The sequence below is a fragment of the Sinocyclocheilus grahami genome, unplaced genomic scaffold (genome assembly GCF_001515645.1).
Source record: "Sinocyclocheilus grahami isolate Dianchi unplaced genomic scaffold, SAMN03320097.WGS_v1.1 scaffold487.1, whole genome shotgun sequence".
NCBI lineage: Eukaryota > Metazoa > Chordata > Actinopteri > Cypriniformes > Cyprinidae > Sinocyclocheilus > Sinocyclocheilus grahami.
The window spans coordinates 610,007-637,947 of NW_015505666.1; the positions used below are offsets into that span (position 1 = coordinate 610,007).

At 36.4% G+C, this 27,941-nt stretch overlaps 2 protein-coding genes across 2 annotated transcripts in view; both read left to right on the forward strand.

Annotated features, from left to right (window-relative positions):
- Positions 1 to 14,417, forward strand: part of LOC107553942 (polymerase (RNA) III (DNA directed) polypeptide B) — a 27,678-nt gene extending 13,261 nt beyond the window's left edge. Inside the window, exons 16-28 of the mRNA XM_016236287.1 lie at positions 257 to 410; positions 551 to 625; positions 747 to 845; positions 2,712 to 2,839; positions 5,438 to 5,647; positions 6,441 to 6,599; positions 6,697 to 6,814; positions 8,500 to 8,642; positions 12,322 to 12,425; positions 12,676 to 12,719; positions 13,634 to 13,747; positions 13,892 to 14,065; positions 14,179 to 14,417. Coding sequence (XP_016091773.1) covers positions 257 to 410; positions 551 to 625; positions 747 to 845; positions 2,712 to 2,839; positions 5,438 to 5,647; positions 6,441 to 6,599; positions 6,697 to 6,814; positions 8,500 to 8,642; positions 12,322 to 12,425; positions 12,676 to 12,719; positions 13,634 to 13,747; positions 13,892 to 14,065; positions 14,179 to 14,308 — 1,652 coding nt within the window. The 3' untranslated portion in view covers positions 14,309 to 14,417. The remainder of the gene's footprint in view (positions 1 to 256; positions 411 to 550; positions 626 to 746; positions 846 to 2,711; positions 2,840 to 5,437; positions 5,648 to 6,440; positions 6,600 to 6,696; positions 6,815 to 8,499; positions 8,643 to 12,321; positions 12,426 to 12,675; positions 12,720 to 13,633; positions 13,748 to 13,891; positions 14,066 to 14,178) is intronic.
- A 2,899-nt stretch (positions 14,418 to 17,316) lies between these two features.
- The window catches only part of LOC107553974 (regulatory factor X, 4), a 21,862-nt gene continuing 11,237 nt past the window's right edge, over positions 17,317 to 27,941 (forward strand). Inside the window, exons 1-8 of the mRNA XM_016236319.1 lie at positions 17,317 to 17,359; positions 19,668 to 19,754; positions 20,311 to 20,371; positions 21,293 to 21,416; positions 22,256 to 22,317; positions 23,501 to 23,714; positions 24,242 to 24,319; positions 24,421 to 24,584. Of these exons, the coding sequence (XP_016091805.1) occupies positions 17,317 to 17,359; positions 19,668 to 19,754; positions 20,311 to 20,371; positions 21,293 to 21,416; positions 22,256 to 22,317; positions 23,501 to 23,714; positions 24,242 to 24,319; positions 24,421 to 24,584 (833 nt within the window). The remainder of the gene's footprint in view (positions 17,360 to 19,667; positions 19,755 to 20,310; positions 20,372 to 21,292; positions 21,417 to 22,255; positions 22,318 to 23,500; positions 23,715 to 24,241; positions 24,320 to 24,420; positions 24,585 to 27,941) is intronic.

Below are 27,941 nucleotides of genomic sequence, written 5' to 3' on the forward strand. Positions count from 1 at the left end.
ATATATATATATATATATATATATATATATATATATATATATATATATATATATATATATATATATATATAATTTATTTATTTAAATAATCAGCCAAAGTACTGTGTAAAATGTCACAGTACTTTGAAGTAATATTCAGTTGTCATTCAGCATAACCGATATAATTATGTAAAAATGGAACAATATACCTGTATTTATTAAAATATATAAAAGAAAATATGATCAGAAAAAAATAATGTAATGTGTTCCTTTCTAGGTAACATTCTTGGAGTGATCAGAGACCATCAGAAGTTGGTCTATACCTTCAGACTCATGCGTAGAGCAGGTTTTATAAACGAGTTTGTGTCCATTTCAACCAATTTGACCGACCGCTGTGTGTATATTTCTTCTGATGGGGGCCGTTTGTGCAGGTACTACAGAGTTTATTTTTTTATATCCCAAAATTAAAATCCTTTTGGAATATAAACTCTTTTAAAACCAGTACCCAATGTTGTTAGTTGCCTTGTATTGCACAGACACATTTGAATTGCATTCTGTGTGCTCCTGGCAGACCCTACATCATTGTAAAGAATGGACAGCCAGCTGTGAAGAACAAACACATTGAGGAATTGTCTCAGGGCTACAGGTGCGTTTGAAGCCAATCAATATTTGAAAATTACATTTGAATGGAGAGTCCAGAATGTAGATTTGAGACTGTCTTATGCATGCCTTTTCATTGTGTTTTTACCACCCACTTTTCCCTGTAGAACGTTTGAGGACTTCCTTCATGAGAGTCTGGTGGAGTATTTGGATGTAAATGAAGAAAATGACTGTAACATTGCTTTATATGAGCATATGATCACCGAGTGAGTACTTATAAGCCACATAATTCAGGCCTTTAAAGTATTTGGACACTTAGACCATTATCATTGCAATAGGAAACTGATCTGAAAAGTGTTTAGTTTAAAAATATTATACTTTTTTCTTTTTTTTCTATTTTAAAAGAAAATGTTACCTTGTGTCTTGTTTTGTTATCTAATGTAATGACTCTGTAGGGAAGCTTAATATATCTGTACCATATTCATTATATCAATATTGCAGAATTTTAATTTATAATGGTATATATTTTTTAATATATATATATATACATGTATATATTTTGTATTAAAATTAATATGTAGCTTGATTTTAATTTAGATGTATCTGTTCATACAGGAAATTTAATTACATGCGTTACCATATTTTTATTCCAATATTTAGATTACCTTTATCATTATCTATTGTTCACTTAAATCTTTAACTAATGCTAATCATTTAATTATTAATGCTGTTAAATGTGAATGATCAAATCCCAATTGGAATCTGGGTTTTCATATTGTACATTATAATGCTGTGATGCCTAAATTCACTTGTTTCATTTCAAATTATTTTATTTTTAGAGTTTTATATTTATTTTTTCAGAAAAATATTAAAGGGGTCATATGATGCTATTAAATTTTTTCCTCTCTCTTTGGAGTGTTACAAGCTCTTGGTGCATAAAGAAGATCTATAAAGTTGCAAAGACTAAAGTCTCAAATCCAAAGAGATATTCTTTATAAAAGTTAGTCAACCACGCCTACCTAAAACTGCTCGTTCTAACACGCCCCCACATATCCCCACGATGTGGGAAGATTTGCATAACACTGCCCAAATGTTCATGCAAAGAAAGAAGGCGTAACTTTGATTCTCGCTGTAGTATTGTTGTTGCCGTGTGTTTCGTTGTGAAAGCGAAACTACTTTTTTGGTCTTCCAAGAGAGGACACGACTAGAAATCAGTGGTTAAGTTGTATTTACAACACTGTTCCAGAACAGTTCAACCCAAATATTTAGATGTGTGCAGTGCATTTTATGGAGGACTGTTTCCTGATCCTGGTAGAGTAGACTACAATGCCGGCTGTTCTGACTCACAGACTGTAAGTACGTTTTTCATATTTAAAGGATTTGCCACTGACGATTCAAACGCAAGTTTTGAGCCGTGTAGAGTAGCGCTAGTTGTTTGTCGTTTCTCTGATCACAAATGCAGACATGGTTTTACGTTTACGCGGCGTGATGCAATGCAACGCGTAAAAAGACAGCATAAATCATTATAATCCGTAATTATGTCTCCACTGGATGCAACAAATGCCTCGTTTATAATGGGTTTTAATGTTTTTGTCTCTTCGCTCTGGCCGGGACACGGCATCACAGTATGGTAAGGGGCGTAACATTTCCGTCACATGCTTGAGGTATTCGGCCAATCACAACGCACTGGATAACTGGCCAATCAGAGCACACCTCGCTTTTCAGACCGATGAGCTTTGTAAAAATCTACGCGTTTCAGAAAGGCGGGGCATAGAGGAGAAACAATAATGTACAGTATGTGGAAAATAATGTGTTTTTTGAACCTTAAACCCCATAAACGCATTTCATTACACCAAATAATGTTATTTTTAGCAACATCATATGACCCCTTTAAAGAGTTTTATTATCAGCCATAATGATTGATTTATTATTAGTATTGGGCAAAAATAATATTGGTGCTTTTCTAAAATTACGTTTGGACACCTTCATATACAAACAGTCCAAATACTCTTTAGAGACACTGTATATGGCATCCATTAAGACTCAAATATAGATTTCTTATAAATAAATAAACAAACAAAAAAAAAAGGTTCTTCTGAATATACATGCTGAGCAATGTGTGATTTATTTAGGGGCACGACCCATTTGGAGATCGAACCGTTCACGCTGCTGGGGGTCTGTGCTGGTTTGATTCCTTACCCTCATCATAACCAGTCCCCCAGAAACACCTACCAGTGTGCTATGGGCAAGCAGGCTATGGGTAAGACTACTACAGTCTCCATCTCCAAACATCCACTTCCAAACACACACTCCTTTTCACTCATAGACACACTCACTTTCACACTAGCTTTCAAAACCTTTGACATACACACCACATTCTGTATGTATGTGGACATCAAACATCGCCTGCTTGCATAGTCCCGCTTTTGTGAGTGCATGCATGCGTGTGTGTGTGTGTGGAAGCCTTTCCCTGCCAGTGTCTCTGAGTGTCATTACGCATTCATTGTGTCCTGAGCTCAGTGTGCCGAGCAGGGTTAGTGTGCTCAGCTGCGCAAGAGGGAAGGAGCACACACACTCCGCTGCCCTGGTTACCAAACTACTTAAACCTCTCCTGGCCACCTCCCCCATTACAAAACCACTGAAACTGTGACTATATTTGGCCCAATATCTTAGGCCTTGTCTTCTTTTTTCTGGACGGACAGCCCCATACATGTGCAAATCCAGTTGTGTGGCCCCAGCCCTATTATCACACACTGTGTGCTTGTACCCTGATTGTAGCGTAATAGCATCTGACAAATGTCAAGGCCTCAAGGGACGGTGGCTATTATACTTAAACCTAACCCCCTCGCTCCATCTCTGCCATGCTAAACCTCCACCCCAGAGATTTTAACACTGCCGACACCAGCCATCACACCAACACCCCTCAGACAGTCGGTTAAACGTGATCAGATGTTCATTAGCTGTTTCATATTGTTTGAAAAGCATTGAATTGAGTTGCAGCAAGTTAAGAAAAACCTTAGTGTAATTGTAAAGGCCTTTCTGGCAACAATAAAGTTCTATATGTTCACATTTGATAATACAGTAGCTATCATGAAATAATGAAATATTTCTTTTGCAGTATTTATTAGTCTTGGACAATGTTAAAAACATTAGTATTTGTAGAAATTAGTATGTTAAGCTGTACAAATTAACATTAGTTAATGCATTAGTAGTACATACAGTGGGTACGGAAAGTATTCAGACCCCCTTAAATTTTTCACTCTTTGTTATATTGCAGCCATTTGCTAAAATCATTTAAGTTCATTTTTTTCCTCATTAATGTACACACCGCACCCCATATTGACAGAAAAACACAGAATTGTTGACATTTTTGCAGATTTATTAAAAAAGAAAAACTGAAATATCACATGGTCCTAAGTATTCAGACCCTTTGCTCAGTTTTTAGTAGAAGCACCCTTTTGATCTAATACAGCCATGAGTCTTTTTGGGAAAGATGCAACAAGTTTTTCACACCTGGATTTGGGGATCCTCTGCCATGCCTCGAACATTAAAAAATAGATATCTTTATATGGATATTTGCATTAGCATTAGCCTTAAATTTTAAAGTATTGTTCGTTATTAGTTCATGGTAATACATTGTTTATTGTTAAAGGGATAGTTCTAAAAATTATTATTATTATTATTTATTCAACCTCATGTTGTTCCAAACCTGTATGTTTTTCTTTATTTTGTGGAACATAGAAGATATTTTAAGAAATTAAGAAGTCTCCTTTTCTCCATAAAATCATCTATATGTTCATACAATTGAAGTCAATGGGGTCCAATGTTGGTTGATTCCCAGTGTTCTTCAAAATATATTATTTTGTATTTTGCAGAAGAAAGTAAGTCAGATAAGTTTGAAACGACATGAGGGGAGAATAAATGACACGATTTCATTTTTGGGTAAACTACTCTTTTATTGGTTCACCCAATGTTGCTACATTATGTTGGTCAGAGCAGTGTTGTTAAAGAAATAGTTCACCAAAAAATTTAAATTCTGTAATTAATTACTCGCCCTCATGGCGTTCCAGACCTTCATTCATCTTCGAAACAGAAATTAAGATATTTTTGATGAAATCTGAGAGCTTTCTGACCCTGCATGGACAGCAACGCTACAGACACGTTCAAGGCCCAGAAAGGTAGTACGGACATCCTGAAATTAGTCCATGAGACATTAGTTCAACCATAATTTTATGAAGCACCGAGAGTACAAAAAAAATACTATATTCAAAGATTTTTTTCTCTTTTGTGTCAGTCATCATCGTGCGTTTATGAGAGTACCACGATGAGTCGTGGTGCTGTCGTGAACGCTCATCAAAGACTGACACGGAAGAGAAGAAACTGTTAAATAAAGTTGTTGTTTTTTTTTCCCCTTGTGCACAAAAAGTATTCTTGTGGCTTCATAACATTACACTTGAACTACTGATGTCACGTGGACTATTTTAACAATGCCCTTACTACCTTTCTGGGCCTTAAATGTGTCAGTTGCGTTGTTGTCTATGCAGGGTCAGAAAGTTCTCGATTTTCATCAAAAATATCTTAATTTGTGTTCCAAAGATCAACGAAGGTCTTATGGGTTTGGAACGACATGAGGGTGCGTAATTAATGACAGAATTTTCATTTTTGGGTGAACTATCCCTTTAAACGCCATAATACATAATATATAATGACATTTATTAACCAGAAATGTGGCAAAAAGCCCAAAATAAATAATATTATATAAAAATATTAATTTATACACCAAGGCAGTATTTTTCCTCTTTTGCATCTTGTTCAACCCTTTTGAGTGATGCCTCATTTCATCACTGATTTTGATCAGGTACTATTGGTTATAACCAGAGGAACCGAATAGACACCCTGATGTACCTGCTAGCGTACCCACAGAGGCCTATGGTGAAGACGAAGACCATCGAGCTGATTGACTTTGAGAAGCTGCCCGCAGGCCAGAATGCTACTGTGGCTGTAATGAGCTACAGTGGCTATGATATAGAAGACGCCCTGGTGCTCAACAAGGCCTCTCTTGACAGAGGTAAGAGCTAAATAACTCATGCTGAATGCTTAGACTCATTCAGTTATCAGTTTAGTAGCATTCTGAAGTGACTATACTAACTTTCCAAATTAAATTGAGAATGAAATCTGAAAAATAATGTAGATTTCCATTGTGTTCACTTTTGTTCATTGTCCTCCATTGTTCTTCTGTCTTGTATTAGGCTTTGGTAGATAGAATTTTCATTTTTGGGTGAACTATCCCTTTAAACGCCATAATACATAATATATAATGACATTTATTAACCAGAAATGTGGCAAAAAGCCCAAAATAAATAATATTATATAAAAATATTAATTTATACACCAAGGCAGTATTTTTCCTCTTTTGCATCTTGTTCAACCCTTTTGAGTGATGCCTCATTTCATCACTGATTTTGATCAGGTACTATTGGTTATAACCAGAGGAACCGAATAGACACCCTGATGTACCTGCTAGCGTACCCACAGAGGCCTATGGTGAAGACGAAGACCATCGAGCTGATTGACTTTGAGAAGCTGCCCGCAGGCCAGAATGCTACTGTGGCTGTAATGAGCTACAGTGGCTATGATATAGAAGACGCCCTGGTGCTCAACAAGGCCTCTCTTGACAGAGGTAAGAGCTAAATAACTCATGCTGAATGCTTAGACTCATTCAGTTATCAGTTTAGTAGCATTCTGAAGTGACTATACTAACTTTCCAAATTAAATTGAGAATGAAATCTGAAAAATAATGTAGATTTCCATTGTGTTCACTTTTGTTCATTGTCCTCCATTGTTCTTCTGTCTTGTATTAGGCTTTGGTAGATGTCTAGTGTACAAGAACGCTAAGTGCACCTTAAGGCGGTACACTAACCAGACCTTCGACAAAGTGATGGGTCCAATGTTGGATGCGGAAACACGCAAGCCCATTTGGAGACACAGCATCCTGGATGCTGATGGCATCTGCTCGCCTGGTAAGACTCTTAGAAAGAACCACATTTCAGCCGAATAATATAGACTATATTGATTTAAGGATATGTATTGATGTTTTATATGTCATATCCCTCACAGGTGAGAGGGTTGAAAACAAGCAGGTGCTGGTGAATAAGTCAATGCCAACCATCACCCAAACGCCACTGGAGGGCAGTGCCCAACCAGGCCAACCACAATACAAAGACGTGCCAGTCACGTAAGAAACCATTTGTCTGATGAAATTAAATTAGAATCCCACTGTGCAATATTCCAGCTGTTTTATTTGAGATAATTAAGTTAATTTTCTAAAAGCTACACAAATACCCACTTTCTTCATTCTATAGGTACAAAGAAGTTATTTTTTGTTTTGCCCAATAGCAAACAAAATGCATACTTTTTTCATTCTGTAGGTACAAAGTTGTTTTTTGTTTTACGTAATAGCAACAAAAAATGCCTACTTCATTCTGTAGGTACGAAGTTGGGATTTTTTTGCCCAATAGCAACAAAAAAGGCCTACTTTCTTCATTCTGTAGGTACAAAGTTGTTTTTTGTTTTGCGTAAAAGCAACAAAAATGCCTACTTCATTCTGTAGGTACAAAGTTGTTTTTTGTTTTGCGTAAAAGCAACAAAAATGCCTACTTCATTCTGTAGGTACAAAGTTGTTTTTTGTTTTGCGTAAAAGCAACAAAAATGCCTACTTCATTCTGTAGGTACAAAGTTGTTTTTTGTTTTGCGTAAAAGCAACAAAAATGCCTACTTCATTCTGTAGGTACAAAGTTGTTTTTTGTTTTGCGTAAAAGCAACAAAAATGCCTACTTCATTCTGTAGGTACAGTTGTTTTTTGTTTTGCGTAAAAGCAACAAAAATGCCTACTTCATTCTGTAGGTACAAAGTTGTTTTTTGTTTTGCGTAAAAGCAACAAAAATGCCTACTTCATTCTGTAGGTACAAAGTTGTTTTTTGTTTTGCGTAAAAGCAACAAAAATGCCTACTTCATTCTGTAGGTACAAAGTTGTTTTTTGTTTTGCGTAAAAGCAACAAAAATGCCTACTTCATTCTGTAGGTACAAAGTTGTTTTTTGTTTTGCGTAAAAGCAACAAAAATGCCTACTTCATTCTGTAGGTACAAAGTTGTTTTTTGTTTTGCGTAAAAGCAACAAAAATGCCTACTTCATTCTGTAGGTACAAAGTTGTTTTTTGTTTTGCGTAAAAGCAACAAAAATGCCTACTTCATTCTGTAGGTACAAAGTTGTTTTTTGTTTTGCGTAAAAGCAACAAAAATGCCTACTTCATTCTGTAGGTACAAAGTTGTTTTTTGTTTTGCGTAAAAGCAACAAAAATGCCTGCTTCATTCTGTAGGTACAAAGTTTTTTTTTTTTGCCCAATCGCAACCAAAATGCCTACTTCATTCTGTAGGTACAAAGTTGGGGTTTCTTGCCCAATAGCAACCAAAATGCCTACTTTCTTCATTCTGTAGGTACAAAGTTGTTTTTTTTTGCCCAATCGCAACCAAAATGTCTACTTTCTTCATTCTGTAGGTACAAAGTTGGGGTTTTTTTGCCCGATAGCAACCAAAATGCCTGCTTTCTTCATTCTGTAGGTACAAAGTTGGGGTTTCTTGCCCAATAGCAACCAAAATGCCTACTTTCTTCATTCTGTAGGTACAAAGTTGTTGTTTTTTTGCCCAATAGCAACCAAAATGCCTACTTTCTTCATTCTGTAGGTACAAAGTTAGGTTTTTTTGCCCAATAGCAACCAAAATGCCTACTTTCTTCATTCTGTAGGTACAAAGATGTTTTTTTGCCCGATAGCAACCAAAATGCCTACTTCCTTCATTCTGTAGGTACAAAGTTGGGTTTTTTTGCCCAATAGCAACCAAAATGCCTACTTTCTTCATTCTGTAGGTACAAAGGAGCGACAGACTCCTACATTGAGAAGGTGATGATCTCCTCCAATGCTGAGGACGCCTTCTTGATCAAGATCCTGCTCAGGCAAACACGTATACCAGAGATCGGAGACAAGTTCAGCAGTCGACATGGACAGAAAGGTACCATAACATCCTTCCTGCCTTTTCCAAACTGGCATCTTTTCCTCTGCTTTAGTAGATATCAACATATGAAACCAAATTCCAGCACCGTGCCAAAATGAACACAATAAACCCATCTCATTAACAAGTGAGGAGAGATGTTTCTAAACTTGATGTCCATTTTATTTTCAACACCCAAGTTATATCGTCTCAGCTGGCCCTCCCATTCTCTTCAACTTTTTTTCCGCTTCCCGTTTTTCAATTAATTAGCTTTTTGTCCCATGCCAGACTATGCAAATTTATTACAGCAGCGCAGTCCTGGGAAAGTGTTTACAGCCCCCATTGTTTCTAAGCACCTCCACTGAGAGAGCTGGTCAGTATGATGTTTTAATCAGAGCGCTAACTGGCGCCATGCATAATTCACTCATTTCATTAGCGGAGGTTGTCCACTGGCACTCATCACGGGACGTGACAGTGAGGAGGGGTTAGCCGCAAACCGCCTGAGATGCTATTTACTGCTCTTTTTAAAGGAGCTTTTGGTATTTAAAGGAGCAGGCAAGTGTCGGTGGACCAGGATAACACAAGGCAGCTAATTGTTGTTGTGAAGGATAGTGCCGTTCTCTTGAATGTCTTTTGTGCCTTTAGAGGCGGGCTTTTATTGAACAATCCCACTCGGAGAAGTTGAGCTGTGTTTTCCAGAGGTGCGTGACTGCGCTGCCAACCACACAATAACATTCAGCGGGAATGAATTTGTTTCTATATTTCTTTGCAGTGTTTGTGGTGGGTTAATTAATGCATCCCCTGTGTGTGCACTAAACAGGCACTTTAAGGTGCTTTTTTGTTGGAAAATTAGTTTGAGAGAACGCTGTACTTCAAAGAAAGAGATTTGGCTACCTTTTGGGGCAAAAGAAAGCCCATTAAAGACGTCCCACCGTGGTTTGGAGCCATTGGCTTTCAGCAAGTTTCACGGGAGTTTTGTCTTACTCATTTTAAACCCCTCCCTCATCCTGCACCCCCATTCTGACCAGCCTCTACCACCCTCATAAGATCCGGTCACCGGAGAACGATAGGTTAATTATTTACCGGTGACCCAAACACACACTGAAGCGCACACACACACACACACACTCTGATACTCACACAGCTGTCTTGGCAGGGTCCATTGTGCAAGCCACCACAGTGGGGCTGTATAGGTGATGGAGGGCCATGGACTCTTACTGCTGTCCTGCTATTCTTTACTGATTTCATGCCTCTTTTATCATTCACTCTCACACAAAACAAACAACACAGAGGATGTGTGCTATGGGAACTGCTCTTGCTTACCTCTCTGCTTCTGTTGCACTCTTGCTCTCTTGCTCTCTTTCTGTATTCTTGCAGCAGGAAATCCTTTTACCTGCTAGGGCTGCTACTAACAACTATTTTGATGATTGATTGCCTGGATTTATTGGATTAACAATTATTTTCTTAAATTAAAATGTTATTTTACTATTTGTTCTGTATTAAAATATGCAAATTCTACTATCGTTGAAAAGTTTGGAAGATTAAATCAGCAAGGACACATTAAATTAATCAAAAGTGACAGTAAAGAGTTTTACCTGGTTGCAAAAATTTTTTTTTGAATCGGCCGATAATGGCTTTAAATGTAAATATCGGCATCGGCCCGATATGAAAAATTATGCCGATATGTCTTGTCGATAAGAGGAATACCTTAACTCACATGTGCTCAGGTGTGCTAGCGATTAGATTACGTCAGCAGTGTGGCTAATTCTTGAAGCAAAGTTTTGTCTGAATGATGATTAGATTCACTCTTTTGGATCGCTGCATTTAATCTGTGAAAGCACATACAGAATGACGCGTTTGGTGTGTCATAAACAGTAATAGCAGGTGCAGTGGCAGCAGCGGCAGCCTCCCCCAGGTCCTAACAGCCGTTCTGTAAGGACTTTTAATCTTTAGGGGCTGCTGTTGGCCTACTTCTAATTAAATTAAAAGTCAAATAGCCTACACAAATAACATTTAGACGGTTATTTCTGATTAAATGAAGCAGTAATTGATGTCATAAAATAATTAGTATGTTTTGATTTAAAGGTCAGAAGCTATAGCTTACATGAAAGAAAAATCACAAACATGACACTTGTAAATTAAATAATTTGATTTAAAAATTAAATATACTGATTTATTCATTAATGTGTAATGTTTTATTTTTTAAACAAATCATAAGCTCTAAAAGATTTTCTGAATTTTTACAACTCTTTTGCTTTAGACCATCTACAAATGTTAAATCTTAAAATAAAATGTTAGGGTTAACTGCATCTTTCTGGGAAAATAAATGCAGCGATTGATATATAGTTTATTTATAGTTATTTTCAATGTACTGTCAAAAAACCTTCATTATTGTTTTTTTCATTCTAACAAAGTTCTTGTTAAAAACTAACCAAAATTAAAAATATATTGCTTATAATTTCTGAACAGGATAGACTTGGTGTTGTTTCTAAACAAAAGGAAATATATTGGTATCGGCCAAAATTAGTTTAAAAATATCGGATATCGGCAAAAATCCAATATTGTGCATCCCTAGAACTTTCTATTCATCAAAGAATCCTGAAATAAATGTATCACGGTTTCCAAAAAAATAAGCAGCACAATTGTTGATCAGATTATCATTGATTAATTGCAGCCTTGGTGAACATAAAAAAAAAAAAATCAACCAACTCCAAACAGTTGAACAGTAGTGTAACTGTTACAGTTTGGGTGGCATAATCAAGTAAACTGTTGATATAGTTGTTTAACTAATCAGATTTTTTTTATTAATTGAGCAAAATGAAACATTCACTACTGTGAAGTGACATCTATAATAAATTGTGTTATAATAATAATAATTTTCTATTTACTTATCTATTTTTGTGAATTCATTGTTGCGTTGCTTTAGGTACTTATTTTGGTCTTAAATTAAACATTTAACCAAAATATTGAGTAATCTGATTAAATCTGTGTAAAATTATATTATTTATATGAAAATGTTAAAATAAAATGTTAAAATGTTAAAATATTGATATATAATAATCCTGATCCTAGTATATTTCTAGTATGAAGAGCCGATGTATGCGATGTATGTGTGTGTATAAATATAATTTTTAATTAATTTTGACTACCCAAGTTCTTCTCAAGAGCCTAGATTTTTCTTTTCTTTTGCTTATGGATTTATCGCTCTCCTTAGTTGAACCTTTCTTTGTGCACTCTATGGTAAAGGGGAACTATGGATGCATAATCCCCTTCTCACTGTCCAGCTAAGCACCTCTCCTCACTTCCTGCCCCTGTTCTTCTCTTTTATCACTTGCAAATGGCCCAATAATGTGTTTGCTCTGGCTGCGGGAAGAGTGAGGAGCTCCTCCGCAAACATTTACACTCTCACTGAACGCTTTGGACCACTTTCACTCTGTCCTGCAGTCTGAATTTCCAATGGTTCCACTTCAGCAGACCTGAATAAGTCTGCTTTGTAGGCCTTTGGACTAGATGAAAGTTACATAAACCTCACACTTTCTCATCAAGCATTTGTTTGTGACTGAAATCACTCAAAAATCAATTAAGTTTTATGGGAAAGGTCAGCTCTGACATGGTAGAGTTAACATTTCTTGCAGACCATTTGAATATAGGGATGTCTTTGACATAGTTTTTGTAATATGGGAAATTTTTTCTGTTACAGGTGTGTGTGGATTGATTGTTCCTCAAGAGGACATGCCCTTCTGTGACTCGGGAATCTGCCCTGACATCATCATGAACCCTCATGGTTATCCCTCCAGAATGACTGTACGTCCTTTCCATCATAAAAGTATATGATGTTTATATTTGAATGAATTTACCTGTTCCAGAGATTACACTTTTGTGGTTTTATATAAAACATTTAAAGAAGCCATTAAGTAAGATTCATAATTAATATTAAACCTTTTATTTCAGGATTTAATTCAGATGCCTTATTACACAGCTTTCTAGAATACTTTCTAGAATACCCAGGCAACTAATGAAAATCAAGATTTAAGCATATTTATGTGTTAATTAGCCATGTAATAAGCAGGATAAAGTACTAAAGCTGGCTATTTTGCAGTAAATACATATTCCTTTGGCAGGAGATTTTTAAATCAAATACTTCTGGCTCAGATTTTAGTGTGTGTGTGTCTGTATTTTTCTTTTTCTGAATGGTCTCATAATACACACTACCATTCATAAGTTTGAGTCTGTAAGGTTTTTTAAAAACATTTTTGTTTCTCTTATGCTCACCAAGAATGCATTTATTTCATAAAAACCTGTAATATTACCATTTAAAATACCATTTTTCAATTTTAATATATTTTAAAATACAATTTATTCCTGTGATGGCAAAGCTAAATTTTCAGTCTTTAGTGTCATATGATTCTTCAAAATCATTCTAATATGCTGATTTGGTGTTCAATATGTTGAAAACAGTTTTGGGACGAATAGAATGTTCAAAAGAATGTCATTTATTGGAAATGGAAATCTTGTGTAGCATTATAAATGTCCTTGCTGTCACTTTTGATAAATTGAATGCATCCATGCTGAAAAAAAGTATTAATTTCTTGTTTTATATATATATATATATATATATATATATATATTTCTAACACCTTTATTAATCTTAATTTCAAAATGTACTAATACATAATTAAATCAAAAGTTGTATCTGTTAACATTATTTAATGGACCTAATCTAACAAGAACCAACAAAAAAACAGTTGTATTTTTATTAATTAACATTAACGAAGGAATTAATAAATACCACAAAAAATATATTACTCATTGTTAATGTTGGTTAATGCATTAACTCATGTTTACTAATGGAACCTTATTGTAAAGCGTTACCATACTTAATTTAATATTGATAATAATTTTGAAACTAACAGTTACGTTTTATATTTGAATATTTATGTATTGCAAAAATCTGAGTTTTCTTCTCTGTTGCACATTACTGTAATACTTTTTTTTTGGTAATTGGCTCTTAGGGAACCTCTGGAAGCCTACATCTACTTTGGTCCAGTCTATTATCAGAAACTGAAGCACATGGTGCTGGATAAAATGCATGCCAGAGCACGTGGTCCGAGAGCAGTACTCACTAGGTAAGAAATCCAAATATACGTGTTCTCTGAAATTTGATTTGTAATATTTATTCATTAGGGTAATAAATTGTTTATTATTCTGTCTTTTATTTTTTATTGTAATTAAAATCAAATTTTATTGTTTTTAATTTTATTGTAATGCAGGCAGCCCACAGAGGGTCGTTCCAGGGATGGTGGTCTCCGTCTGGGAGAGATGGAACGAGACTGTCTCATTGGCTATGGAGCCAGCATGCTGCTGCTTGAGCGACTGATGATCTCCAGTGATGCTTTTGAGGTGGACGTGTGTGACCAATGTGGCTTGCTGGGATATTCAGGATGGTCAGTATAATCCATTACTGTAGTGTATTATTATTTTTTTTTCAGTATCAATAATAATGTAGTCACAAGTGCATCAAAGGGATTTATTAGTGAGAATTTTCTGTTTATTGCAGGTGTCATTACTGCAAGTCTTCATGCCATGTGTCGTCTCTACGAATTCCATATGCCTGCAAACTGCTCTTCCAAGAGCTGCAATCCATGAACATCATCCCTCGCCTCAAACTGGCTCGATACAACGAGTGAAGGCGAGTGATTACAGCAATTCGCCAAAGCTTTACACACAGAGGAGTGATACAGTATTATTAAGGACTGCATAAAACATTTGTTTAAGCCTCACTTGAAACATGTTCATTTCATTTTTGTTAAACAGCTTTGTGTGTATGTATATATATATATATATAAAAAGAAGTGCCTGCTTGAATGTAGGTTTTTTTTTTTTTTTTTGACTTGAAGGGAATAAACTGATTATTGGCATTTCCTCTAGTTTACAGTATGTATGTGTGCTGTCTGAAATATGTCGATTTATTTGTTTCAGTTTGCCTTTAGAATGGTAAGGTTTGCTTTATAATAAACAAATAAATAGTAAAGGTACATTATGAATAATGTGTACATTTTGTTTTTGTTGCATCTCAAGACATTTTCTTTTTTTTTTTAAGAGTGATGATCAGAAAATATTGGGGGTGGAAGTATTGAGCAGTCTTGATGAAGTGTTAATGTGACAACACTGACAGCAGAAAGGAGCTGCTTGTTACATTGACCACCTTCCCACTTTGCTGCTTTTTTTATACACCAAATCATCCACTATTCAAAGATTGCTCCCACCCACCAAGCAGCCGTGGAAGGCTTTGATTGGAAGAATGCATCTCACATCGGTAGAATGGGCACTGACAGTGCGGCTCACTCGCTGGTTGGGGGGGGTATAAGGGTCTGAGGGTGTCTCTTTTGGCCGGCTGCACCTGTCCTAGCTAATGAGGGGCTAATGAGACTGAGGGTAGATGAACAGAAAAAGGAAGTCTTCTGAGGAGACGATGCAAAGATTGCCTTCCTCCTCCCTCCTTTCCTTCACAGCCTCCATCTTTAAAACTGTAATTAAGGAAATTTTCATTGATGTTTGCCTCTCTCTCGCCATCCACTTCCCAGCTTGTTAGAGGTGATGGTTAATCCATAGTTTCAAATGAAAGCTGGTATACTGGCCTTTAGATGAAGCTTTCAATTTGTTATTTTGTTCTGTTTCTTTGAAGATTTGTAGTATTAGTTCTGTTTTATTTATTGTTTACTTATTTTTAATATGAGAGGTACACTACTGTCAAACATTTGGAGTTATGATTTTTTTTTTTTTTTTTTAAAGAAATTATAATATTACAAGTCATAATAAGTTTTCTATTTTAATATATTTTAAAATGTAATTTATTCCTATGATGGCAAAGCTGAATTGTCAGCAGCCATTACTCCAGACTTCAGTGTCAGTCAGATTATCATTCAGAAATCATTCTAATATGCTGATTTGCTGCTGAAAATACTTGTGTTGCTTAATATTTTGTGGAAACTAATGCATTTTTTCTGGATACTTAGATGAATAGATGAACAACATTTATTTGAAACAGAAATGTCTTTAACCCTACTTTTTATGAATTTAATATGTCCTTGCTGAATAAAAAGACTTATTTCTTTAAGAACAAATCTTTCTGACCCCGACCTTTTGAACAATAGTCAATGTCTAGACAGCAAACTGGAAAACTGAGCCATAGCATAGCCGCTGTGGACCAAAAAACAGCTGTTGCCAACAATGGACAATAAGCAAAGATGCTATGCTGTAATAACTGATGGCTCAGTGTTGGTTATACGATAAAATATAAAACCAATGACATCTGCAAAGAAAATTAACTTTAACTACTTTGAAAGTATTTAGAAGTTCTCAAGTTCACACAGGTGAACATTTATGCCATCTAAGGATATTTTACACTAACATTTGACAACCAGAAAGTGTCCAAACTCAGATATTTCCATGTATATCTGTTGTTTTAACTTTTAAATAATTGGCAGTTGGTTTGATATTTTCTAACTCAATGTTCTAATCTTTAAGTGTTTAAACACATTTTGGGGGCCACCGTACATTAGTTCCATCCAAACCTCAAATGACAAATATCTCCAGCTGAAGTCCTGCCGCCACACAGCGAGGAGCCTGTCGTGGCATCCTTACGCCTGCGCAGTCGATAGATGTAGGAGCAAGCGTTCCTCTGCCATCCAGCAAGTGGGGAGCAGTTCCACCATAATCCCCCTTTCTCCTACTCTCTCTCTCTTTCCCCCGTGGATCCATTCATATTCTAATCACAGCTTTCCCTTCTGCAGTTTGTAGGCACTCCATCAGAGCCCTCCCTGCCTCAGGCTCTACACTTTTACTTCCCTCCTTTGTGGCCGCACTCTCCTCCCAGCACACTAAAATAAGGTTGCTTCAAGGAGAGAGCATGAAGGGGAGGGGGTCCACCAAACTTTCTCTTTCCAGTTTTGCCAACTGCCTTAATGGGCGTTTGGTGTTAAAAGCATCCAATATGACGATGGAATGCATTTGTGTGAGTTCAACGTTTTTTGCATCGATTTTGAATGAATGCAACTTCGACGCTCACGTTTCCAGAGCTTCGGAGTTGAAGACATCAAAAAAAAAGTTTTGCAATGGGCCAAAAAGTGGCCCTTGGAAGGAGGACTTTAAAACTAAAGCAGTGGGGGCAGAGTGTGTATGTGCGTGTGAGGAGAGGGTACGAAAACGTATTAAATGCTATAATGGGAGACGGGGAGGCCACAGTGCTGGGTTTGCGTAGATCTAAGCCTCTTTTTTTTTCTGGGAAGGGAGCTTTTCTTATTCAAAACAGCCTCACAAAAGACTTCCAGTGAGCCTTGCCACATCCCCATCTGACTCGAAGCCATTCATCAGCCTGCCGAGCCTATCAATGACATGTCCCCCATCAGGGCTCCTATAAAATCAGCCCCTTTCCCATGAAACATCAGCAAACATTTTGACGGCTCTGGCTTTTCCCCCGCTGGATCTCTGGAGTCTGTGACCCCCTCTCCACCCTACCCGCTCCTACAACCCACACCCCCACCTCCATCACCACCGCCACCCTCTCCACGGACCTCACATCTTATCCATCTCAGCACCGGGCAGTTCTCTTGGAGAGACGGAGGGAGCTGAGGAGGGGGAGTCCTGCACGGAGCCATTTTCTCAAAGGAGCCCCTGGAACGTGCATGGGAAAAGGATGCATTGTGGGCTGCTGGAAGAGCCTGACATGGATTCCACAGGTTGGTTCCTGCTGCACCTCCATGACATCGGGACGTTTGGGATCTGGCCTCTTTTGGAACGCGAAGCGGGCCTTGAGATTGTGTGACCTGAGATTGGCATCAGAAAAAGTTATTTAACCTTCCATCAGGGAAGCTCTTGTTCACCAAGAGATAAATTGGCATGTTTTTAATTGCTCAGGATGGGTGCTCTTTTGCTGAGATTATTGTTTTACGTGGTTTTGGGATTACGTAAAGTGGACGGCAGTTTTACGGAGTAGCAATGTGACCTTAAATTTTGGTCACAGTTCTGAGTTTGTAGTCCAGTTTAAAAGTTTTATGAAAATGAGGCACCTGCTCAAGCCAGGTTTTGACTCGAGTGAAACTGCACTCTGTACTATTGGTAAATATAAAATTGCTGCTTGAAAACAACATTATAATCTGTACAGAATATTTAGATAACAGATGTTATGCTGTAGTGTTTTACTAATTTAGTTTTTAAAACACGTTCCATGTGGCTTCAAAAAGCAGTTACTCAGTTCAATTCGGTTCAGTGCAATTGTTCTAGGAAAACAATTAGAAGTTAATTATTGAATATTTGCTATATTTAAATGACGCTTTTTCACTCTGATATTTAATGCATGATTATGAACGATCTCCAATCAGTCTCGCCGTTAGATTGGATTTAATCCAATTATTTAGAGCACTTAAACTGTTCACAGAGCAAATAATTCAGTTACAGACTGAAAATCTGATCTCAGTTGACTAAGCCAACGCTGACAGAGATGAATTAGTTTCTAAGAAAAAAATATTTGTTGAGCTTCAAAATAACAGCTGCAGAATAATGATACTTTTTCAAATGTAAATATATTTCAAATAAAATGTCAGCAAAAATTTAACTAAATTGTTTAAAAAAGTAATAATTACCAATTGGTGGCGTTCCAAATAATGTATTATTGCTATTTTAAAAAGTCAAATAAATAGTTTAGACAGCTTGTTATTGTCTGGTGTTATCACTGATAGTGCCATTTTTTTAATTACCTTATATATTTTGTAATACAAAGGATAATACACATTTTAAGTAAATTTTACTTGTTTATCTTTTTCTCTATCTGACAATAAGTCACTATAAGGAAAGCTTGTAAAATAACCAAACTTAAGTTTGTTAAGAACTTTAATTAAAATAAAGATAATAATTGGCCTTAACCCAGTTATGTGAGACACGTGTGATAGGCTACTGTCTGGGTGTTTTGCTTGATTGTCTCCTGTTGAAACTAATGATGAGGATTTATTAGGATTATTATGATGCATCAAAACTTTTAAAGAGACTTGAACTGATTCAAGTTTTTTTTTAGCTCCCAAACTATGATGCCCAAACTAATAACTTCATCAAATCAGAATGAAATAAGAATATTTTAATAAAATCGAAACTGCTTCTTGCTTTACACCTGCCGTTTGAGCAGTGCGTTGTCTGATGGCTGTCAAATAACTTATCCAACAAAAGTTTTAAGTCTCATAACTTTCACTATAACTTCAGCCGCCATCTGATGCATCAGCAGGTTGTTGGTTTCCCAGTCGACTCGCAGCCCTGGCAACCAATGCTATAGCGACCGTCGCCATGGCCCGTGCGGGAAAACATGAATGACATAAGTTCGAATCGAATTATATTAAAAGCGTTTCTGTTTTGTGATGTAAGGACACCAGCCGGATTACTTGCATAGCAGAAATGAGAATGGCGCGCGCTTGTAATGCGCCTCGGGAACAATGCGGGGTTCCTGCAGTTCTGCTAAAAACATTTCGAATAGAATCCCAGCTGCCCAAAGATCCGCGCAATCGATTGTAATTGAATTGCACCGTCATTATTCTGCCCCTCAACTCTATAGACAGTGGCTGCAATAACACACAGCCACGTTTACTGATGTTAAATTATTTGGAATTCACAAATGAACAATTACAGTTCAGTTTCTTTTTTCAAGCTGTGGTGGGAAAAAACTTTAAAAAAGAAAAAAAAAAAAGAATAGTTAAGTTTAGAAACCACAGCGCGGCCATGCACCTGTTACTTCTGCTGATGGGAATTACTGAGATAAATCATATGATGTTTTAAATTTAGGCTATGTTTAAATAAAAATAGAATGGTACAGAAAATAATAAATGAAAGCTAAATTAAAGTTTGTGGGTTTAATAATGTTGTAATCATGTGGTTTTTAATTTTTCATCTAAGAAAAAAAGAGGCTACTGTGAAGACAGCCATATATAGGCTATGCTTACAATAAAAAAACCAGTAATGTAAATATATATATATAGCCTACATAAATATATTTTACTTTGGCAGAGAGCTGGATTGAAAGATGTCTGAACGAAAGCGAGAGCAGGCGCTTCTCCAGCCACTCTTCTATTGGAAATATGTCCAACGACGAAAGTAAGTCTAAACGAATATTCATGAATAAATTCAATGAAACTATAAACTGCATGAAACATGAACAATTATTTCAAGGGAACCTAATGTGAGTGTTATGACAGAACATGTCTTTAAAAAAGAAAAAGAAAAGACACCTTTATTATGCACTGTATATAACATTTTACTTTATATAATATATCTGATGCAAAAGCTTCAAAAGTGCCGTTTGAAATTTTTTTCTAAAATTAGCATTTTTTTTTTTAGAAGCTACTTTTATCCATTTATCAGGCTCCTATGTTTATGTTCAGTTATTTCACTTAAATGGCAATGAAAGAACCTATTCATTGCCATTGAAGTGAAATTACTGAACTTACACATAGGAGCCTGATAAAAATGCTCATTTTAGAAGAAAATTTCAAACGGCACTTGGAAGTTTTTTGCATCTGTACTCTTCACATATATATATAGCCTAATATATTATGTGTAATTTCTTTATATTAATTTAAAGGATTTATATGTTATTTATATTTAAGGCAAATTACTGATCCTGATTGTTGTGTTTTTCTTTTTATAAAAGACGAGGAGAAAGAAAACAACCGAGCATCTAAGTCACATTCAACACCTGCCACATTACAATGGTGAGTCTAATCTACACCAGAAATGTCACTTATAAATCACTTATTTTAATCTTTACCGTCACCTTTGAAGTCAGTTGAACTCTTGAAAGGATTTAACCATAGTAAAATGATCAGTATTTATAATTAGCTTTGATATGTTAAGTGACATCCAATAGCAACAAAATTCTTCTAAAATATAATGTGTGTTATATAGAAATATAACCATCTGTATAGAATTTCAGTGCTCAAATTAGTAAAATGTCACATTAAAACATTGCTACATGATTTTCAAACAAATCATGCACTTTTCTAGTCTAGGAAAATTCTAGATCATAAAACAGCTGTTGAATTTCCCAAATAGTGTTTTTGCTCTCCTGTAGCTTGTAAGTTGTCAGGTTTCAAGTATCAGAAAGGAAAACAGACTTACAACCTCACAGAGAAATCGTTTATTAAAGGATCAGCAAATGATACAAAATCTTGCTTTTCTATCTATACTGGCAAACAAATCTAAAACAAATAGTATATACTATTTTTTTCAAGCCCTTCTCTCTGACTTGTTTCTCTCATTTGAAATATTATTGAAAATTGTTTAAATTAAACTTTCAATTGGTCTTAGAACCTATTCACACTAAACTACATTTCTTTTATAAAAAAGAGGAATAATTTGAATTTTAGGATAAACACAGTATAGATGCCATAACATAAATAGTAAGTGCAAGAACATTTTGCATATAATTTTGAAAGTGCTACTTGAAAATATATCTGTAAAATAAACTAAAATTTCATGCTGGCCATGCTTGAAGATCATTCCCGTACCTACAGTGTAACTTTTTGTTTTAAAACTACAGTTATGCTTTCCTCCATTGACTTATGATTCCTTATAACACGTGTTTTCTAGACACTAGCTTTCCATGTGCATTGACCAAACTGTGTTTTCATCAGGTTGGAGGAGAACTATGAGATCACAGAGGGTGTTTGTATTCCTCGCAGTGCACTGTACATGCATTATTTGGACTTCTGCGAGAAACTTGATTCTCAGCCGGTCAACGCTGCAAGCTTTGGGAAGGTAATAACCTGTATTCAACCCTTCAGTGATGAAATCGAATATTTGGGTCTTTTATGATAGTCAAGTTTTGATGAGGTAATCATGGAGTTTTCTCTCATCAAAGATCCTATAAACATACAAGTCCACGTGAAAGAGGAAGGAAAACATCTGTTACCAAAAAAAAAGCATGACATAATACTGGGTGTTATGAAGAGCCACAGCCAGTGGTCTTTTCTTACACCTCTTCTGCAAACTCATAGCTGGACAATATAAACAATGAACATGTTCACCCTTGTTCCCACAACCCCTCAACCCACCTACTCATATAGCCGCCCCCCGACACCCTTATCCTGCTCCCCCGGGTCCTGTCGGAGGATATTGAAAAAGAGAGGGGGCCTGGATTAATGTGTAATTAAAGGAAATTTGGAAGGGTGAGATGTTGCGGAATGTTAGATCAGTGGCTGGAGCAGCGTGGGGTGTCCTTTAGGAAGGCTTCATTGATTCAGGACAAAAAAGAGAGAGAGAGCTGGACCTGCCTCCCTGTCTGCTCATTTATCAAGCCAAGCCTGACAGAAACTTCACAGCTTGGCCTCTTTTTTCATCCCACACAATAGAGAGCTTCACTGTTTGCAAAGTTTTCTGCACCGGGAGCTGGACCAAGGAGCTCATGGACAAAAAGCAGAGAGAGAATGAGAGATTGGCGAGAAAAGAAATGTCATTGGACATGTATACATCTAACAAGATGATTGAGAAGATATTTTTGTCATAGTTGTAACAGATAACACACTGACGTCATAAAAGATGTGCCCAGAAAAGCTCAATATGTGTGTATTTTTTTTCTTTTTACCTGATCCAAACAGATAATAAGACAACAGTTTCCTCAGTTAACCACACGGAGACTAGGAACCAGGGGCCAGTCAAAGTAAGTTCATTATTCAAGAACTTTTCTAGCTTTTTGCATTTGTCATGTTACTTTAAAATATGTTGTATCAAGTAGGTCACAGTTAGAAGCCCACAAGCAGTGTTGGGGGTAACACATTACAAGTAACTCGAGTTACGTAATCAGATTACTTTTTTCAAGTAACTAAAGTGACATTACTTTTAATTTTAGTTACTTTTTCAAATGAGTAATGCAACTTTTGGTTTCCATTTATTGATTGAGACCTCTTGTTTCCATGTTGAGTGTAATTGCGAGTAAGTGCTAAGGTGCACTGTGTAAACATGATGGTTACTATAGTTCTAGACTAAATGTGAACATTCATTTATTCATCTTACTTGCACAAAAACAGATTCAGTATTCCTAGAAATTAATAAAAACAGTGAAATGCAAACTCAGAATATTCTGCAAACCTGCAATAATTAAATCTGTTAAATAACACAAATGTATATTACGTGTTTAATCTCAGTGCTGACCTTTGATGGTCAACCATACGAATAAGATTACCATATGAACTAAATGACTTGAGTTAAACATCACATTTGTTTGGGTTTTTTTATTGCTGAAATAAGTGTTATTTGTTATTAATATTTGTTTTATTCACAAGCCCAGCCCAGGTGAGAAAAAGTAACACAAAAGTAATGTAATGCATTACTTTCCATAGAAAGTAACTAAGTAACGCAATTAGTAACTTTTTTGGGGAGTAGCGCAATATTGAAATGCATTACTTTTAAAAGTGACTTTCCACAACACTGCCCACAAGTGGAGTAAGTATTACTTCTAAAAAATAAAAAATATGATAATATATTTGCACAATTATTCCCCCCCTTTGTATCCACCCTAATGTTGATCCAAACTGTGCAAAAGTTCCCTCAATCAAAAGTGCTCACTTCTAAAGTTCATGGTGACCACTTTTTTGTATTTAGAATTAATATATATATGTATGAACTGTCAAAAAAGATGCAGTCATGAGAATCTTAGGCATTGAGAGATGTATCGCCATTTACACTAGACAGATAATATGGAAGAAGTTAATTCATGCCTATAAAAACCAGTGCAGAGATTATGAAAACCTTCTAATCATGACTGCTTTAACTGCTTTTGTAGGACTGCTTTAGTCAGCAAACAAAGTAAAAGTTTCATTCTGCCACTCGCTCGTCCCTCTTAGGTATCACTACTATGGAATCGCTGTGAAAGAGAGCTCTCAGTACTACGATGTGATGTACTCTAAAAAGGGCGCTGCGTGGGTGAACGAGATGGGCAAGAAAGAGGTCACCAAACAGACAGTGGCGTATTCACCGCGCTCCAAGCTGGGCACTCTCCTGCCAGACTTTCCAAATGTCAAAGACTTAAATCTGCCCGCCAGTCTGCCAGAGGAGAAGGTAAACAGATCACTAAAACTCTAACTACTAACCTCCAACTCCAACCCCCCTCTCCCTCCTCCTGCCCACTACCCTTCCCTCTAGATCCTGCTTTCATGTGTCAGACGGACCTTCCCTGGGCCTGGATTTAGATGAAGACCTGGAGGATTTATGTGTTGGTTCCTAGCGAACTCTTAATCTTTTGAGTAGGTAATAAGATCGAGCATTGCACAAAGGATGGGCACTAGCTGTCTCGCTTTAAAAAGGCGCCTGTAATTTTAAATGGTTTGTGAGTTTCTGATCTTTAAAGCTTCTTTTTACACACTGGTTTGGCAGGACCTTGTAAATAGGCATTGTTCGTGAAAGCAGCTTTTTTGTTGTTTGGTATTTGTATCCTCTTTCTTTAGTGTTAGAGTCTTTTGGTGTCTTATTAATGCATGACCATGAGTCAGGAATGAATTTGGTATGACATCATTAACACTAAGTGAATTATTCTTTGTGGGAAAGTATTATAAGTCATTTAAATTAGCTTTTTTTCCCTCTAAAAGGTCTCGACCTTTATCATGATGTACAGAACTCACTGCCAGAGGATACTGGATACAGTCATACGAGCCAACTTTGATGAGGTCTGCTATTTCTTCAAGCTTTGATCAACTGGTGGCATGATGAGGGTGATCAATTCCGTCATGTTATCGCAATGTTTATTTGTGTTTGTGTATATGCGTAGGTCCAGAGCTTCCTGTTGCACTTTTGGCAGGGCATGCCGCCCCACATGCTCCCTGTCCTGTGCTCTTCTACAGTGGTCAATATAGTCGGTGTGTGTGACTCCATATTGTACAAGGCCATCTCAGGAGTCCTCATGCCCACGGTCCTACAGGCTCTGCCTGACAGGTGAGTCCCATTCCTGCCTTTTTTGATTTTGTTAAAAACAGAATTCATACACCTGCAGTTTAAGGATAGTGTTGCAGTACCTTTAAGAATTACATGCAATCCATTTTATTTCCTCAATGTGACATAATTCTGAGTAAAATGGGATATTTAAAGGGTTAGTTCACCCCAAAATGAAAATTCTGTCATTAATTACTCACCCTCATGTCGTTCCAAACCTGTAAGACCTTTGTTCATCTTCAGAAGACAAATTAAGATATTTTTGATGACATGAGAGAGCTCTCTGACCCTCTATAGACAACAACGCAACGGTAATGTTCCCAGGTCCAGAAATGTAGCATCGGTCATCGGTAAAACAGTCCATGTGACATCAGTGGCTCAACTTCAGTTTTGCAAAGCAAAGCTACGAGAGTACTTTTTGAGCGCAAAGAAAACAAAAATAACAATTTATTCAATTCTTCTCCCCCGAGTTACGTCTTCCGCCATTTTAGAGAGTATCTCACTGCATACGCACGCTTTCCCCTAAGCGTAAACAACGCTGATTACGTCGATTACGCTCTTGGGTACTCTCCAAAATGGCGGAAGACGTAACTCGGGGGAGAAGAATTGTTAAATAAATTATGCTATTTTTGTTTTCTTTGCACTCAAAAAGTATTCTCGTAGCTTCGCAAAACTGAAGTTGAGCTACTGATGTCACATGGACTGTTTTACCGATGTCCTTACTACGTTTCTGGACCTGGGAACATTACAGTTGCGTTGCTGTATGCAGGGTCTGAGAGCTCTCTCACATTTCATCAAAAATATCTTCATTTGTGTTCCGAAGATGAACGAAGGTCTTACGGGTTTGGAACGACATGAGGGTGAGTAATTAATGACAGAATTTTCATTTTGGGGTGAACTAACCCTTTAATAAGAAAAATAATTATGACAGGATTTGATTCTGATTTGTTCATCACAATTGGGTGGATTGAGAAAGACTGTGCCTGTACCTATATGAAATTATTAGAAAAGAGAGAATTTGACAAAATAAGAGGGCTTTGTGACATTAGCTGAAAGTTAAGGTCAAGTTAAGGTCAAGTAAAATCACATATTAATATAATTATTGGTAACACTTTAGTATTGGGACCAGTTCTCGGTATTAACTAGTTGCTTATTAGCATGCCTATTATTAAAATATTGGCTGTTTATTAGAACTTATAAAACACATCATCTGCCTGACCATATTCTACATCCCTAATTCTACCCAATACCTAAATTTACCAACTACCTTACTAACTATTAATTAAGCAGCAAATTAGGACTTTATTGAGGGAAAAGTCGTAGTTAATGTTTTATTAATAGCGAGGATTGGACCTTAAAATAAAGTGACCAGATTTTTACGTGCATATATGGATATTTCACATTCAACATAATCAGCATTTGCATTACGAACAACTGTATGAAATTAGCCCCACTGTTAGTAAAAGCCGCGTCTTTATTTTCAGTAATCACTGGGATCAGATCATATATATGCAATGCTTAATAAACATTCTAGAATCACATACAGTTTTTGTCATCAAATTAACATCCTCATGCCAGAGTCCTTAAATAGGTTTTTAAATTGGATTTATCGTATTTCACCAGGGTGTGCGCGGGGTCTTAAAAAGTATTAAAAGTTGATCAATCAATTTAGAGAAAATGAAGGCCCTTAAAAAGTCTTAAATGCCATTTTCCAAGGTATTACATTTTGTATCATCTTTTCATTATGTATATTTGTCCGAATAGTGGGGTTCTGTGTAGTTTATTTATGGAATCCTGCCAGATTTGACATCATCTGTTATGTTATGCGCGAGGCCAGTGTTGCCAACTAATTTTCAGAGAAAGTTGCTAAAGGAAGGTCGATTTGTTGCTACAAGTTGCTAAATGACGTTGTGATGTCATTGCGCAATGACGTCATTGCGTAATCACGACGCAAAATTGTCACATCATCAAATCTCAGCAAAAAATATATTTAGATTAATTTAGATTTGTTTGTAAAATAATATGCATTATATAATATTAAAATATAAATAACTATTTTTAAATACATTGAATTATTGAAAACGTACACATTTTTGAATGATTTCAATTTAAGTTTTTTTAGTAGCTAGTAAACTAGTAATTCTACACATTCTCAACTAATATGCTTTAAGCAGTGTATTAGTAGCTAGTTGGTATGCTACACTCTAAGAAAAGTCTGTAAAAATAAGGCACAATCTACTGTTAATATGAAAGAATTTTCCGTAATGGTCTTTTACCTGCATTTTAAATTACGCATTGTGTTTTCGGGTTACAATGGATGATGGATGATGTCCTGAAAGGTTTTCCATTTTACTTACAGTATACTAACTGATCAACAATCGCAGGTACAAGCTACTAACAAAGTGTGTCATAAATGAACAATTATTCAATTATCAAATTATTCAAGTATTATTATTAAATTGAACAATTGCAAATAGCAGCTAACTCGATTCACGTGATGTGTGTACTGCTAGGCATCTGTGGTTTCCTCTTTTTGTGAAATTTAGATGGAAAATGTGTGCCTTTTTATTGTCTGAGTCACTTATCAAAAGTTGCTAAAGGTTGCCAAATCAATTTTTAAAATTGCTCAATTTGTTGCTTGGTGCTTTTGGAAGAAAAAGTTGCTAGGGTAGTCTGAAAAGTTGCTCAATTTAGCAACAAAAGTGCTAAATTGGCAACACTGCGCGAGGCTTGTTGATCCCGCTCTCGCTGAATTTCTGACTATTACCGCATGCTCCCATCCGCTCCCGTACACATTCTAATATTGTATATAATTTTCGCGCATCAGGGCGCCGCTATCAATATGTGGGGTATTTAAATTCCTTTTGAATGAGCGCTAGCAGTCGCAGGTCACTTTCGATTTCGCGATCGCTCGCGCACTGTGTAAGGGCAGCACATCTTACGATATAAGATATTGTTCAATGAGCTCGGGATCTGTTGAGGAGCAAATCCTCCAACATCTTGTCAGTCATCACTCCTTACTCTCGAGCCGTGATCAGTCAAATATGACTTCTGCAGCTCGTGTTGGATGCAGGGTTGTTGTTGTTGTTGTTGTTGTTTTCCACGAAATTGGGCTGCTTTTAAACTGTTGCCATGGGTTGATTTTCCCCAGTGGGTTAAAGGTTTGAAATATTGCATAAATTACATTTGGTTGAAATGCTTGTACTGAAACATTTTGCATTCTACCTGTAATAAAACTGCTGAATGTTTTGGGCCACACTAGTAGGAAGCATTTGAGCTGTGTTTATGATAAATGTCCATAACAGTGACTGTAAAATGTGTATTTTAGGGATGGAAATGACATTTTTATATTTGGGACAT